We start from the raw sequence: 14375 nt of genomic DNA, 5'->3' as shown, positions 1-14375 counted from the left end.
ATATTTTTTTGACGAATATACCAATTCAGAAAAAAAAACAGAATTTTAAAACGAAAAATAAAAAACATAACTAATCAATAAGAAATTACCTGAGATTGCGACAGGCAAATGCAGTGAGTGGGACACGGCGGCGTCAATGTGGCCAAAGGCGTGAACGGTGGTGTGTGAGCTTGACTCAAGCTAAACAGCATCCCCCAAGCGATCCCCGTCACAAGCCACCGCACCACCCCTCTGAGATCAAACATAAACATGACTTATTAACATTTAATGCACTAAAATATGATAATATAAAAAAATACAAAGGATTTCGTAACATTAGGTTTGTCCAAGTTTAAATTTCTGAACAAATAATTTGTAATGATATTGTTCAAATTAAACAAGTCAACGGTAATTAAATTTATCCAGGCAATTGGGTGTTGAACTACGCACCGTCAAGAGCTACGTAATTGGAATCAATATTCACAGTTAAAATTAATAGGTGAACTATTTATGATTTGTTAGGGTTTTTTCACTTATTTTTAGACTGCTTATAGTCTGTAAAAAGGCTTTTTAAAAACAACTGCCTACATAAAAGTATCTCTAAGCGGGATCTTATTCAAACTAATTCTTTGTTGAATGTTCGTTTTGAGTTCTATATCTACGCAGAATCTCAAGTTAACAGTCTTATTTAGTAGTTCGTTACTTTCATTAAGCAATATCAAATAGTTTAAATGTTTTGCTTGCCTTATTTTTTTTTGCATATATTTATGCAGACAAAGCTATTTTGCCTAGACCAGCTTAAAACTAAATAATAAAATATAAAAAACTCATAGTTCTGCATTCACTTCAAGACATAGGTATGTAAGATACAGCACATTCTAATTATTGGCATCCCTTTTGTTTTCACTATTTGAGTACACCTTTGCAGCTTTGTAGGATGGCTTACACCAGACGATCCTAATTAGATTATTATCATTCAACTCATTCTTTTTAGGTGTTGGTGGTGACCTCAACAGACTTGGCAGATTCTTAGATATTGACCTATTTTATTCCTCTATCACAGGACTTAGACGTCAGCTTAGTGCACGATTTTTCCTGGGCGATGACGGGACAAAGGGTGCGGGGCCATATGCCGGTGATGTACAGCACAACAAATTTTTATTAATTTGTGACATTTATACACAAGTGTACATTTAAATTAGTCTGGTGTTTTCCTCCTTTCCTTATGTTGTTTCTTGCTTGCTGATTGTTTTTAATTTTTGTTTTGTTTCTATGCTTTTGTTTCTCTAGTGTTTTTAATTTGTTTATATTGGTGAGGACCTTTAATTGGCTTTTTGTTTCTATTATTTGTTATATTATTATACTATGTTAGTTGGCTGTTGGTTCTCCTTATATTAAATAAATAAATAAATAAAATTATAGTCTCTGAGTTAATGCAAGGACATATAATATGATAAAGGCTTTTCTTTTTATTTAGCTACGGATCCTTCACTTTACTTCCTTAAGGCACGTTTCACTCCCTCATCCTTGAATGCTAAAGAATTATGAATTCTCATCAAAACAGCGGGATATGTATAATTCTAACAGCTAAAACTTCGATCGAACGTCGGTGAATATTCACTTTTTGTTGTCCATCGTAACAGATCGGTGCTCGGTTGTTAATAAAACAACAACAAAACCAAAGATTAAACAAAAACAAAAATATAAAAATAAGACAAAACTAATAAAGGCCAATTCATTTTCTAATGAAATATAAATAAATCATAAGCAATTAATCAAATGTAATAAAGTTTTTTTTTTCAATGCACTGTCGATTGCACCTATAATTGAGGTGACATCTGCCATGAACTTTTGTCGGTTTGTCAATGTTTTGAATTCATGATCTTTCTGTTGGTGCAACTTAATAAATAAATAAAGGCAAAAATATATCTATATATATAAAAATGAATTGCTGTTCGTTAGCCTCGCTAAAACTCGAGAGCGGCTGGACCGATTTGGCTAATTTTGGTCTTGAATTATTTGTGGAAGTCCAGAGAAAGTTTAAAAGGTACATAAATATGAAAATTAAATAAAAATTAAATAAAAATAACAATTTTGTTTTTCCTTTGATGTGTCCCCCGTCGGACGGATTCCTTTTGTTTGTTTTAAGTTTATTTTATACAAAAGCTTACGTCTTTTATGTATCGATTGAGGCACTACGAAGTCTGCCGGGTCAGCTAATATGGTATAGATTTACCTGAATGTAAAGGCGGGCGCCATGGGCGGGCGCATGAAGGGCGCTCCGCCCCCCGCGCGCCCTCACCTGTACACCTCCATCACACCGCAAAGGCCTGTCAACAAAATAATTAAACAGTTAATCATTGTTCTAATCCATCTTGCCTCGACCTCTAGGCCTAATCTCCGAAACACCAAATCTTTTAGCAAGTTTTAAAATGAAAGCTTCAGTTTCAGAACTAAATAATTTTCCCGGCAGGCATTCGAAGTTCCGTTATGTTCTCGAAAATATTCAGGATGATTATAAACAGATACTGTTACATTAAATAAAACACAAGAAAATTAGATTATTAGATTTGAATTAGGAACCAGTCGTTCTCATATGAATATTCATTTTGTTTTCTCATTTTGTTATCTCGCCAATTTTTGGTGAACATTGTTGTGATATTAAAAGGTAGTAAGGCATAAAGAGAACGAAATTACTATGATAGTATTACACAAAGTTGTTTTTTTTTGCCTATCTACCAGTAGATTTGTAGGACTAATTCACCTTGATTAGTGGGAAAAAGTTGACATACAATTTTGATAACCTTGTAGTACATTTTAAGACCACCATATTCTATAAAACGTTTTCGGGAAGCCACGAGAATCATTTTAGGTCAAAATTTTAAATTCCGACCAACAAACAAGTCACACATTTGTTTTTTTTGCAAACTCCGTATAGGTCATTAATGCTATGAACAGTTTGTGCGACATTGCTACCTCACTGCTTCTCTTATTTCAGAATTCCTCATATTTCTATCGCATTCATATTGATGAAAAAGGAAAAGCAAATCACATATCAATAAACAAATGACTGAATTTGAATTTACATAAACTACTTTGCAACGGCCACGTGAGAGGGCAACTTCATATAGGTAAGACTTATTATTTATTTAAACTAACATACTTGTCAGTGATAATATAAATATATATATAGGTATATACACAGGCGACGATTAAGCAAAAAATATACAGTGTTTGCTGGTCGTATCCTAAGCAAACACACCATTTATATTGTCAATGTCTCTCCTGTATTAGGACAAGTCGGAAAGCCTATTCGCAATTTATTCTTATCTTAGTAGTCTACGTACTAAGCCCAAATACTGGATTCTTAGTTAAGAATATGTTGTAGTTGTTGTGCATGATTTCTGTTCAGAAACCTTGAACCATTTAGCTTTAATTTTAATTGAAATTGACCACTGCGATAAAACAGGTACTATGTCATCTCTAAGCCTTATGATTTGATAAAACTTTATAAAAATGGTTTTGGTCTTTATCCTCCAATACGTCAAATTACTCCTTGGCACTTCAAGCTCATACCAATGGCTTTCTATCAAAGTGCACGAATAACTCTAAAAAAAAAACAAGAATTATATTCAATTATATTTAAACGGAAATTGAAATGGAACTCTTGATAGGTTGCGCTTGGCAGACGTCAGTCCCACGAGAGATCTATTCATGGAATGAGTTTCGTACAATCATACTACCAGGACATTTCGAATTTATGTTGTCATCATCAACGTATGTTAGCACAGATTTACAAAACAAAACAGTATTGTCTGTTGTTCTGAAAATGCAGACAGACAACACACGGAATTAAAATTCTAAACTATTCTCAACGTCACGTTGTGTTTTCGCGTGGTACAAAACACTTTAAATAATGCCGGAGTCGCATGCCAAAAACTTTAAATTGTAGAGACATGTATTGTGCTACGCCGCGTGAAGATTTTCTCCGCCAAGAATGGTCCCCTAGAGCACCATTATGCCGCCCGCTCAGGACGCACATGCTTTAAACAAACCCGCGACTAAATTGTACACGAAAGATATTATGAATGTGTTGTTTTAGCTAAACTTATGAAGAAACCCTTCAAGAATATTTTTATTCTCATCTCAAAATGTAAAGTTACGCAAGTAACATTACGTCCGTCCTTTCATTATTTTATTGAAATTTGAGCATAGAATAAATAAGTTGAAAATGAAAATAAAACAAAATAAACAATTACTAAGTTTACTCAGTTTACTAACTGGCCTTGTGAAACTGATTCATTTTAGTCTTTAAATCTACAATGCACTAAATTGTGTTTGAAAATAAGTATCATTATTTTCATGCAAGGTATTATTATATTACCTTGCCAAATATCTTCCAATTAACCACATCTAATTATACCTAAAGAACCGGTACAATACTCCTTAAGCTCAAGGTATGTAGCTCAATATATCATCCTAAATTTTGTGTCACTGTGTGCCGGACAAGTTTAATTGGTTCCCGGCAGCGCACGATCAATCATTGGAATAACGGGTCGCGTCATCGGAATACATGTACGAATATTCCCGTACAATTAACATGTTAAACAATAATCGTCGAAAACATTGTTTTTGTCAACTAAGAAAATGTCACTGTCACCTGTATTGAAATGTAAATGATGAGGATTAATAAAAATTCAAGATTCGAATACTTTCGTATTCGTCGTCTTACGCGTCGTCTTATGATTCCGCCGGGTAGGTACCACCCCTCTGCTTATTTCTGCCGTGAAACAGTAATGCGTTTCGGTTTGAAGGGCGGAGCAGCCGTTGTACTGTACTAAGACATTAGAACTTGTGTCTCAAGGTGGATGGCGGTATTTACTTTGTAGATGTCTATGAGCTACGGTAACCACTTAACACCAGATGGGCCGCGAGATCGTCCACGCATCGAAGCAATAAAAAATAAAAAACTAATAAGACGTATTTGACTAGAATATTGATATACGGCAATTTCGACTTAATAGCTGATCTGTGTTTTGTCCATAGTAAACACTTAATCCTCAAGAGGGTTACGTCGACGCCTTGTACCATTTCCCACATAAATTTAAGTCAAGTTAACGTTTAATGTTCCATTTATAACCGATTCCATTTTATCACAGTGTACACGACCTTTTTTATCAAATTGTTACGTAATAAATAATAAGAATAAAACCCTTTTCATGAGTAGAGATCTACTGTATCCGTTAATTTACGCTTGAATTCATATTTACACAAGCAAACTCGACGTTTTTGATCAGAAATAAACAATAATATGGAGTAACTTTTCATGTAATCATATTTATATGCTCACAGATTAAAATATAATATTCATTTATTGCATTTAATTTGATTATTTTTATTTTATGATACGACGTGTTCTATTATCGTATGGATAGGTACCACAGTCTTGTCTACATTAGTAGATATTAATCGCGAAGCAACAATTCCGTTTTGAAGGGAGGAGCAACAATTCTATTATTGCGAATAAGATTTAATGTTTTAAGGTAAGATTAATATGTGCTCTGGTAATGTTCAAGAACCAGTCTTTAGTCGATCTGAATCTATTTGCTTATAGCGTTTTCTGCGACAAACCATATAATATTATGTATCTTGTTTTCTAAAATAAGTGTCACTTATCTTCCTCGACGGCCACGACAAATTTCTAATCTGTTGAACCCATATAGGAAAATTAAGTAAATTTCCAAGATCTGCAACGTCTTCTTGAGTTAGCTTTTAAATGTAACATTTTTGTTGAACAAATCGATACTTGAAATAGATCTCAGTGACACAAAGATTGCACTGTAAAAAAACAACTGCGCTGTTCAATTGCTTTTTAAATATTGTGACAGCTTCACAGGATTGCTTCTGGAGGTATTCACCCGGGCACCATTCTCGTCGAACACGTCGCTGACGACGAAGCGTTCGGCGAGTAAATTAACCCATAGACACAGCCCACTGAGTTTCTCGCCGGATCTTCTCAGTGGGTCGCATTTCCGATGCGGTGGTAGATCTGCGAAGCACTGCTCTTGCTAGGGCTGATGTTAGCACCGTCCTCAGGTTAGAGCCCCGTGAGCTCACCTACTCGCCCGGAGAAAGTATAACCCCTCGAGGTGACTAGACTAAGTACCTAGGAACCAAAAATTTTAAAAAGGAGGCATTCACCTTGTTTTATCAAGTAAAAATGCAAACTTTCATCTGGTGTTTAACGGAGACAATAAACCCAATAATAAAGTGACAGTAAGCGCCGCGTGAAATATAATTATACGCAATCATTAGCATGGATATGACCATCAGAATTACTGATTAGATCTCATCAATCAAGCACACGCTCGGAAATTAGAAGTTTGAAAAAACGGTATAGAGAATAACATGAAGGGGAAAAGATTATCAGACAAAATAAGAACATCAACAATTAAAAAACAAATTCAAACAAAGGATGTCCCAGTTACCATAAGGAAAGTTAAATGGGAGTGGGCGGGGCATACTCTAAGAAGGCCGGAGAAATGGTGTAAAACTATAATGTACCGGTATCCGAAAGACAGAAAAAGAAACCGAGGTATACCATTTAGAAGATGGGTGGACGACATTAAAGCAGTTTCGGGCAGCACATGGATCAGAACAGCTGAAAATAGGAGCTTATAGAGGCAGTTGGAGGAGGCCTGTCTTTAATAGACAAACAGACGAAAAAAATATATAATAATTAAAGTAAAATCAATAAATAATAATAATTTATGAATACAATATTTTCCATTGAAATTAAATTAATATTAATACCACTACTTAAAACATATTCAATAATTAACAAAATGAAATAATAACTGTGCATGAAAAAAAAATTATTTTGTCTGAATAAAGGCTTTATGATTTTGTATTATTATTATTATTCCCAGCAATCAACCTTTACCTCAGTGGACTTATAACCGACATAAATAAGGTCCTTATCAAGAATTTTTAAGAATACAGATTAAGTATTTATTCTCATCACTAAATACTAAGGTATAAATAGACAAAGACAAACAAGGTGGGTGGCGCATTTACGTTGTAGATGTCTATGGGCTCCAGTAACCACTTAACACCAGGTGGGTTATGAGCACGTCCACCCAAAAAAAAAAGCTCCATAGGTAGTTTTTTCCCACAAATTTCATTTTATTTTTTTTGTATTTTACAAAGTTTTAGAAAGTCTTTTACAATATTATAACACAAAAGATAAAAGCCATTACATAAGTAAATATTAATTTTGAGGTTTCAATAACTACAATCAAATATCAATCATTGAAATACGAATCCACAAACGAAAAAAAATAATTAAACTCACCATGTTTATAAAAGCAATTGTATTTATTTATAATCAACAAATTGAATTATGAATGATGTATTTACGAAATGTCTATTAATTTCAACGCAATTTGATTAAAATAATATCCGTTCAAATTTCAAACCTAACACAACGCTCATTTGAGAACATTCAAATTTATTCGTAAAGGAAACTTCAAAGCGTTATTGTGTAAGGAAAACACAAACAGATAAAGCATTAAAAACATACAAACACAATAAACGTAAGTCTTTGTGAAAATGTCACAGCTTTGCAAACAAAGTAAAACGAATATTCAAGTAATGACGTACGCAGGGATTTTATAAAAAAAAAAACGTAGAAATGTTCCTATTACATATTACACTTTTATGTCATTAGTGACTCTAAGGTACTTAGAACTCAGAACATCTTTGGTAAAAGGAACTCGCAACAAACAAGGGTCTTAATTACGTAGTATTTATTTTATAATAAACAGCATTGGAAAGAGTATCTGAATATCTGATTTTGACTGGCTTCTTATTGAATAGAAGAATCTCATGATAATAATTATAATAATAATTAATATCATAATAATAATTCATGCTTAAACAATGAAAGCGATTCGGTATTGCCATATTCATTCAATTTTACACATTCCGTAAATAACAAACCTATAATTTAGGATATGGCGATATCAAGCTCAAGTTAAACTAATTAACTCACCCATACTATTTCAAGACTATTTAACATCCAATGTAAACTACATTACACTAGAAAAGGAGAGCTTTGTTAATCGAGTTTGCATAATTTGTACTTCGCATGACATTTAGTTAACAATTAAAGTTAACTGTTTTCTTAATGTTACGTTTGTCAACAACTGCTTAAAACGGAATTCAAGGGAATTCATGACTAAGCTACCTCCAATTTCTACTATAAATACGAGTGACTGTTATCGCTCAAAACGCCCACTGAGGTTCGAGTCGGATTTTCTCAGTGAGTCGCGTTTCCGAACGGTGGTAGATTCTGCGAAGCACTGCCCACGTACACGTCACCTACACTCACCTACATGTCAAGGAGAAGTTGAATTAGTCTCTCAAGGCTTTTTTTTTATTGCCCTTGTAAGCAGACGAGCATACAGCCCACCTGATGGTAAGTGGTTACCGTCGCCCATGGACTTCAGCAATGTCAGGGGCAGAGCCAAGCCGCTGCCTACCGCTATCAGCATTGGTAGCAAAAAAAAAGGTAGGTTATAAGCTTATCTGTCGTCCAATACCATAAAAAGAAGGTTCAAATATCATATGTTATGATATTTACAAATGTAACGCAATGTAATTAACAGAATAAACAAGCGCCAACAATAATTTATACTTTAAGCCATATTATTACATTTTCGCAAATGGTGAAAAGGTGAAATTGTTTTCGGAGGCATTTGAACCACCGGCTGTTTTCCATTATCCCAAGATAAACGACGAGGTGTCTGCTGACACATATAATCTTATACAGCAACGAGTATGAGATTACAAATGTCACCTAATGTCTTGTTTGCTTTTTACCGTGAAAATATGATGGAGAAATTCCATCCGATTCCAACGAACTTACATGAAACCAAAATTTATAGGCCGTTCTGGTGTGTATAATTATAATGTAATTGGACGCCATTCACGGGTATAGTACATCACATTGGTATTACAAACAATTAAATAGATAATATTATTATAACACAACGAATACTTATTCCGATATGTATAAGAATGATAATATAATTAGCAGCCCTGTAAAAATATTTAGTGGTAATTAGGTAGATTTACAAACACAAATACGTGTTTAAAAATTAACCATTCGATCCAATACGATAACTAGTAGTACTACTTTTTTATTCCCTATGCAATTGAAATAATTTATTATTTTATATACTTTACTAAATAATCTTCGAAGCAAAAATATGTAATTAATAACTAAATTTACACAAAGTAATTCTTGCTTGAAATTTATAAAATACATTTTTGTACTCTGCCGTGGATATCAAAATAAGATTTAGGTTTAGCTTATTTTCATCTATTGTCTTAGAAAAATAATTAAGGGATTCAACTAGCACACAATAGACATAAAGGGAGTCAATTACGCCTAACAAATGAAGTTTGGATCTAGCTTGTCTATGTATAATAATATCGCATAAAAGGATCTCTTTTATATTGGCGCAATAAGTAAACTTCTAAGAAAATGATTGTTGTGGAAAATTCAATACATTAATTATCAAAGTAATTATAAGAGTAATTATAATGAAAATGGGCCAAAATAACATTATTTATGACAGAAATGCTTAAACACAGAAGTGGTTTTTACTAAACAATTCAAACAAAACTGGAAGATTAGCTTGGTCAGTGAAATATTCATAGGGATGCATGCATCAATTCATTCTAGACATTTAGTGAGACTTCCATTATTATTAAGATACGCGGTAATTGTCAACATTCAAAATCATCAATTAAAACAAAAACCTAGCCAGGAGATATAATGATATTGTTAAAATATGATTATACTCAAAATTGTTTAGACAATTATTATTAAAATTTTTTTGTTAGGAGGAAATCGCCGGACTTCCGCCCTCCACTGGGGATGGAGGGCGGGGCATGTCAGAGTCGAACTGACTAAAACCTCCTGTCGCTCAACAACCAACATCCATACCTCGCATGAGACAGAACTCATGAAGAGGCAAAGGGGGGAAAGTGAAGCGCTTAGTGCGGAGCACATCTCTCCCATCACCCTCCACCTCGGGACGCCGGACTGGCGGTCGTCGGCGCCACGACCACCAGCCCTCTCGGTCGCCAGACTATCCGAAGCCCGCCTAGATGATGAGATATACAAAGTTTTTGAGAATGACAGCAGGTAGAACAGTCCTTTAAACTCTAACTCTAACGGAATTGGAACTCAGTGAAATATGTGCGACAAGTAAAACTTGATGTTCAAATTGTAAATGTAGCTCCTGTTTTTTTAATTAACAACTTTTTAATATTTTTCTGTTCAACTTTTTTGCAAAATTTTACGAAACTTCAGTCATTATCCTGTTAAATATATCTAGAGTTTCTGGTTTCTGTTGCGGAATGAAAAATATACATGCACTTCAACGTTTCTAGCGTTTTGCTATAGTAGAAATGTAAATAAATAATAATAAATAAATATTTACTAACAATCACGCCACGTTAACTGGTCCCATGATAAGTTCGTAAAGAACTTGTGTTACAGGTACCAGATAACGGAAATAAATGTAAGATTTTTATTATACACATACATATATTTAATATACATCCATAACCCTGGAAAATCATGTTTATATTTATCATACAAATATCTTCCCTTGGCGGGATTCGAACCCGCGACCCCCTTGTGTAGTGACCATGTCACTTACCACTACACCAGGCGGCCGTTGATGCCGAAGTGACGAATGTAAGCGAAATATAAATGGTTAACTGTTATGAGTATTTAATAACCATCGCACCGCCCGCCACCAATTCATCCACACTGCCTAGAACCACTGCGTTCACCCACATTGCGTTTCCAAATATCTTTTGCCACGTACTTTGGAATGAGCTTGGAATGAGCAGCGTAGAAGGCTACGGTATTTCCCGAATGCTTTGACATTTCCCTTTTTCAACGAGACTTGTGGAGATTACTTAACGGTAGGCAGCGGGTTGGCTCTGTCCCTGGCATTGCTGACGTCCATGGGTGACGGTAATCACTTACCATCAAGTAGGTCGTATGCTAGTCTGCCTACAAGGGTAGTAATAAAAAGCCATATCTGTCTGCTCCTAATACCTCTACCCGCTTTCTTCAGTCTACCCGTGATCGTGGCAAGAAGCAACAAGAGTCGAAATACCAGAAACTGTGGAATCCTGTTCTTAAGTAATTCTTTAGTATGCATAGTGTATATACATATTGTATAGCCACGTAAGTTTTTTAACATGAAAATTAAATTTTACATGTTAATACAGATATTTCAAAACTTCATAGAAACCTTCAAAACGATGGACCCCGAATACATCATACATTCATAAAAATTATCTAGATGCTGATGCAACATAATCTACATACATTTTAGGTACTTGAGACTATAACTATACTTGAGACCTTAGAACTTGTATCTCAAGATGGGTTGCGCATTTACGTTGTGGATGTCTATGGGCTCCAGTAACCACTTAACACTAGGTGGGCTGTGAGCTCGTCCACCCATCTAAGCAATAAAAAAAAAAATATATATACCAGCCGTGTATAACTTTTAAAAAAATTTAAAACTGCATGAATCACATTTTAAAAATACTGAGGGTACGTAGTGTTTGTACACCTGACCTAAATCCGCACACATACAAGGCCCGCTATGACACCCGACATTTACACATTAAAAGTGCAGGACAGAGGCGTCACGGCTGCGTCGCTAAAAGAGTTTCGAGGGAGACGTCGTTATGACATGAATAACTGATGGACGCCGTCCTTTCTCTTTATCACTTGATTAACATTCAGAGTGGTTCGCGAGTCCAAGCTTTGGCATTCTTGTAACAACACAAGGGCTAAATAAAAGTTCTTTTGCGTTTATACACAGAAAACTTAGATCAACGGCGTTTACTGGAATGTGTTGGTTTAGTTTTATTTAAAGAAGTTTGTCTACTATACAGTAAACACATTCTAAGCCTTCTTATCGACTGTGTCCCATTGCTAGTTTTCATAAAAAAAATTGTAAATAGCTTTTTTGTATTCTGGGCTAGAAACGGACGTATGTTCTAAGTATCGAACCGTAAGCGCGGGTCCAGACTATAGGCCTAACATAGTTGCAACGGCAGGGGTAAAATACCAAACATATATTTATTTGTATCGTCAGTGCAACTGGGTGCAGCGGACACCTAGCGCGATTCAATTATTTGCTCTTATATTTTTTTCAGTGTGGTAAAAATCTTCTAGCTATGATATTGTTACCAACGTTGAGTTTATAAAGTTTTAATTGATTACCTACACATACATACTTCGTTGTGTAAAAGCAGTGCGGAATGAGACGGAGTTGATTTATTTGAAATTATAACTAATTGCGATGACATTGAATGAAATCAAATTGACTGAAACACTGAAATGACTGAACTATGGACTGAAACGATTATCGTATGCTCATCGTATGATTGCTTCAAGATACAAATAAGAGGGTAGGTATTAGGATGGAAGGAAGCAAACAAGAAAGATGGAGATGATTGGGCCCATAAGTTAGTAAATTTTTATCGTAACTAAATTTAAGTTTAATTGACATAAAACTTACTCTTTCCCAATATGGATATACATATAAAATTTTATGTTTTTCAAATCAATATTTTAATAGATATATGACTGGAACAGGTCTACATTAAACGCCGAGTAGGTACTTAAAAAAATCGTGGTATGGCAGTTCCAAAAATATAAATATAATTGTGCCAACCATTCCCTTTCGAAGTTAAAACCTTTATAAAGGCATTTGGTATTTGGGGTAGATACGCTTTTAAATTACTGGAAGTTTAAAAAATCACTACATAGTAGTACCCTGCAACTACAAATGCATTTCAAAACTAATAAATTTATATGTTTAATTTTTAAGCTATAAGAGCCACTTCCAAGTCTCACATATCGTACATCAAAACCTCAAAGGCCCAATTCAAATTATTTCTGGCATTGTGAAGATCGGTAAGCACAAAAGATCACCAAAAACAATTATGTTCGAGATTTTAATTATAGTATTTTAATTACATTTTTTTATTGAACCATGGCTACTAGCTCTGTTGTTCATCGTAAGACTATATTGCAAACTAGTAACGTAATGATTATATCTAAATATTAATATGAAACGATTTTCTCAGACACAATAAATTAACTTACCTCGACATTACCATTACATATTTAAATAAAAAGGCGAATATTAGCTTTACAATATTCGTAAGGAAATTTACGGGACTAAATCTCAATTTGTGTTTTTAGCATTTTCCTCTCACAATTTCCTTATTCGGAAGCGTCACAATCTCCATCGTCGCCTTAAAGTTTATTAACAATCATCACTTCATTTCGCTTAAATATTAATGATATATATTTTTAAATTGTGCCTTATTCCTGTGTATTTAATACCAAATAAAGTTTTATATAAACAACTTGTGATTATTTTTATTGGCTCACTGCCAGTACACGTGATTTTTAAAGATTGCGAACCTTGAGTATCGGTTAATAATTTTTTTATTATTCATGAAAGCACAAAATACTTTACTTAATTTGGGTACCTCTCAGAGCTCTGTATTACTTACATCCTTATCAAATTTAGTTGTATTAGATACAGGCTACAGCAGGGAGAGCCTCACTCAAAATAGCTAGGCTATTTAGTAGTATAGCCGCTAACTAGTATATCCGCTAATAAATATATGGCACTCCTATTTCATATCAATTATTTTCAGAATGTATGAATCATTTATTTTTTTAGGCAGAGTGGTAGTACCTACCCGTGCGAACTCACAATAGGTCCTACCACAACTATTTATGTAAATTATAATTTTTCGGGTTTCATTTTTATTACAAGATGTTATTCCTTCACCGTGGAAGTTAATCGTGAACATTTATTGAGTACATATTGCATTACAAAAATAGGTACCTGCCCCCGGGATTCGAACACGTCTTATACTTTAGGGCATGGCGCGGGGGAGACTACGAAAAAAAAAAAAAAAAAAAACCCTTTTATTTCTTACTTTTATAGAACAACTGCAACAACTGCATGTCAAAAAAAAAAAGTGAGCCGTCACGGGACGCCTGGTAGATGTGAAACATCGACATTATTTTGTAAAAGTAATATGCAGAAAAGAACAGATTGTGATAGGAACTAAATATGTATGTCATAATGATAAAATAAAATATTACGAAAAAATAATTTGTTTTCAAGTAAAACACAGAGAGAATCGCACAGTTGATTGCGCATGGCGACGCGTCGCCACACCGTACACACTACTGCATATAGACTGTATATATATACCATCATATAGCGTGACGACGCGTCGCCACGGCATGCGTCTCCACGCCA

The 14375-nt window shown here is 34.4% G+C and overlaps 1 protein-coding gene and 1 long non-coding RNA gene across 4 annotated transcripts in view; one reads left to right on the top strand and one right to left on the bottom strand.

The window, feature by feature from the left end:
* The window catches only part of LOC101746007 (chondroadherin), a 31411-nt gene that overhangs the window by 2503 nt on the left and 14533 nt on the right, over window positions 1-14375 (bottom strand). For 2 of the 3 annotated variants that reach the window (XM_012691737.4, XM_038015132.2), the window contains exons 2-3: window positions 2216-2309; window positions 90-231 (exon numbers count right to left, since the gene is read on the bottom strand). In XM_012691737.4, coding sequence (XP_012547191.3) covers window positions 90-231; window positions 2216-2250 — 177 coding nt within the window. In that variant the 5' untranslated portion in view covers window positions 2251-2309. Of the gene's footprint in view, window positions 1-89; window positions 232-2215; window positions 2310-8032; window positions 8284-14375 lie in introns of those variants that run through there. The other variant, XM_062671968.1, reaches the window with a different exon arrangement.
* LOC134200050 (uncharacterized) lies at window positions 1851-13022 on the top strand. Its single transcript, XR_009974790.1, has 4 exons — window positions 1851-2026; window positions 2978-3110; window positions 12241-12552; window positions 12918-13022. It is a non-coding gene; the product is annotated as an uncharacterized LOC134200050 (long non-coding RNA).

Source organism: Bombyx mori, chromosome 13, assembly GCF_030269925.1.
Source record: "Bombyx mori chromosome 13, ASM3026992v2".
Classification (NCBI taxonomy): domain Eukaryota; kingdom Metazoa; phylum Arthropoda; class Insecta; order Lepidoptera; family Bombycidae; genus Bombyx; species Bombyx mori.
This window is presented reverse-complemented; position numbering and strand designations above follow the sequence as displayed.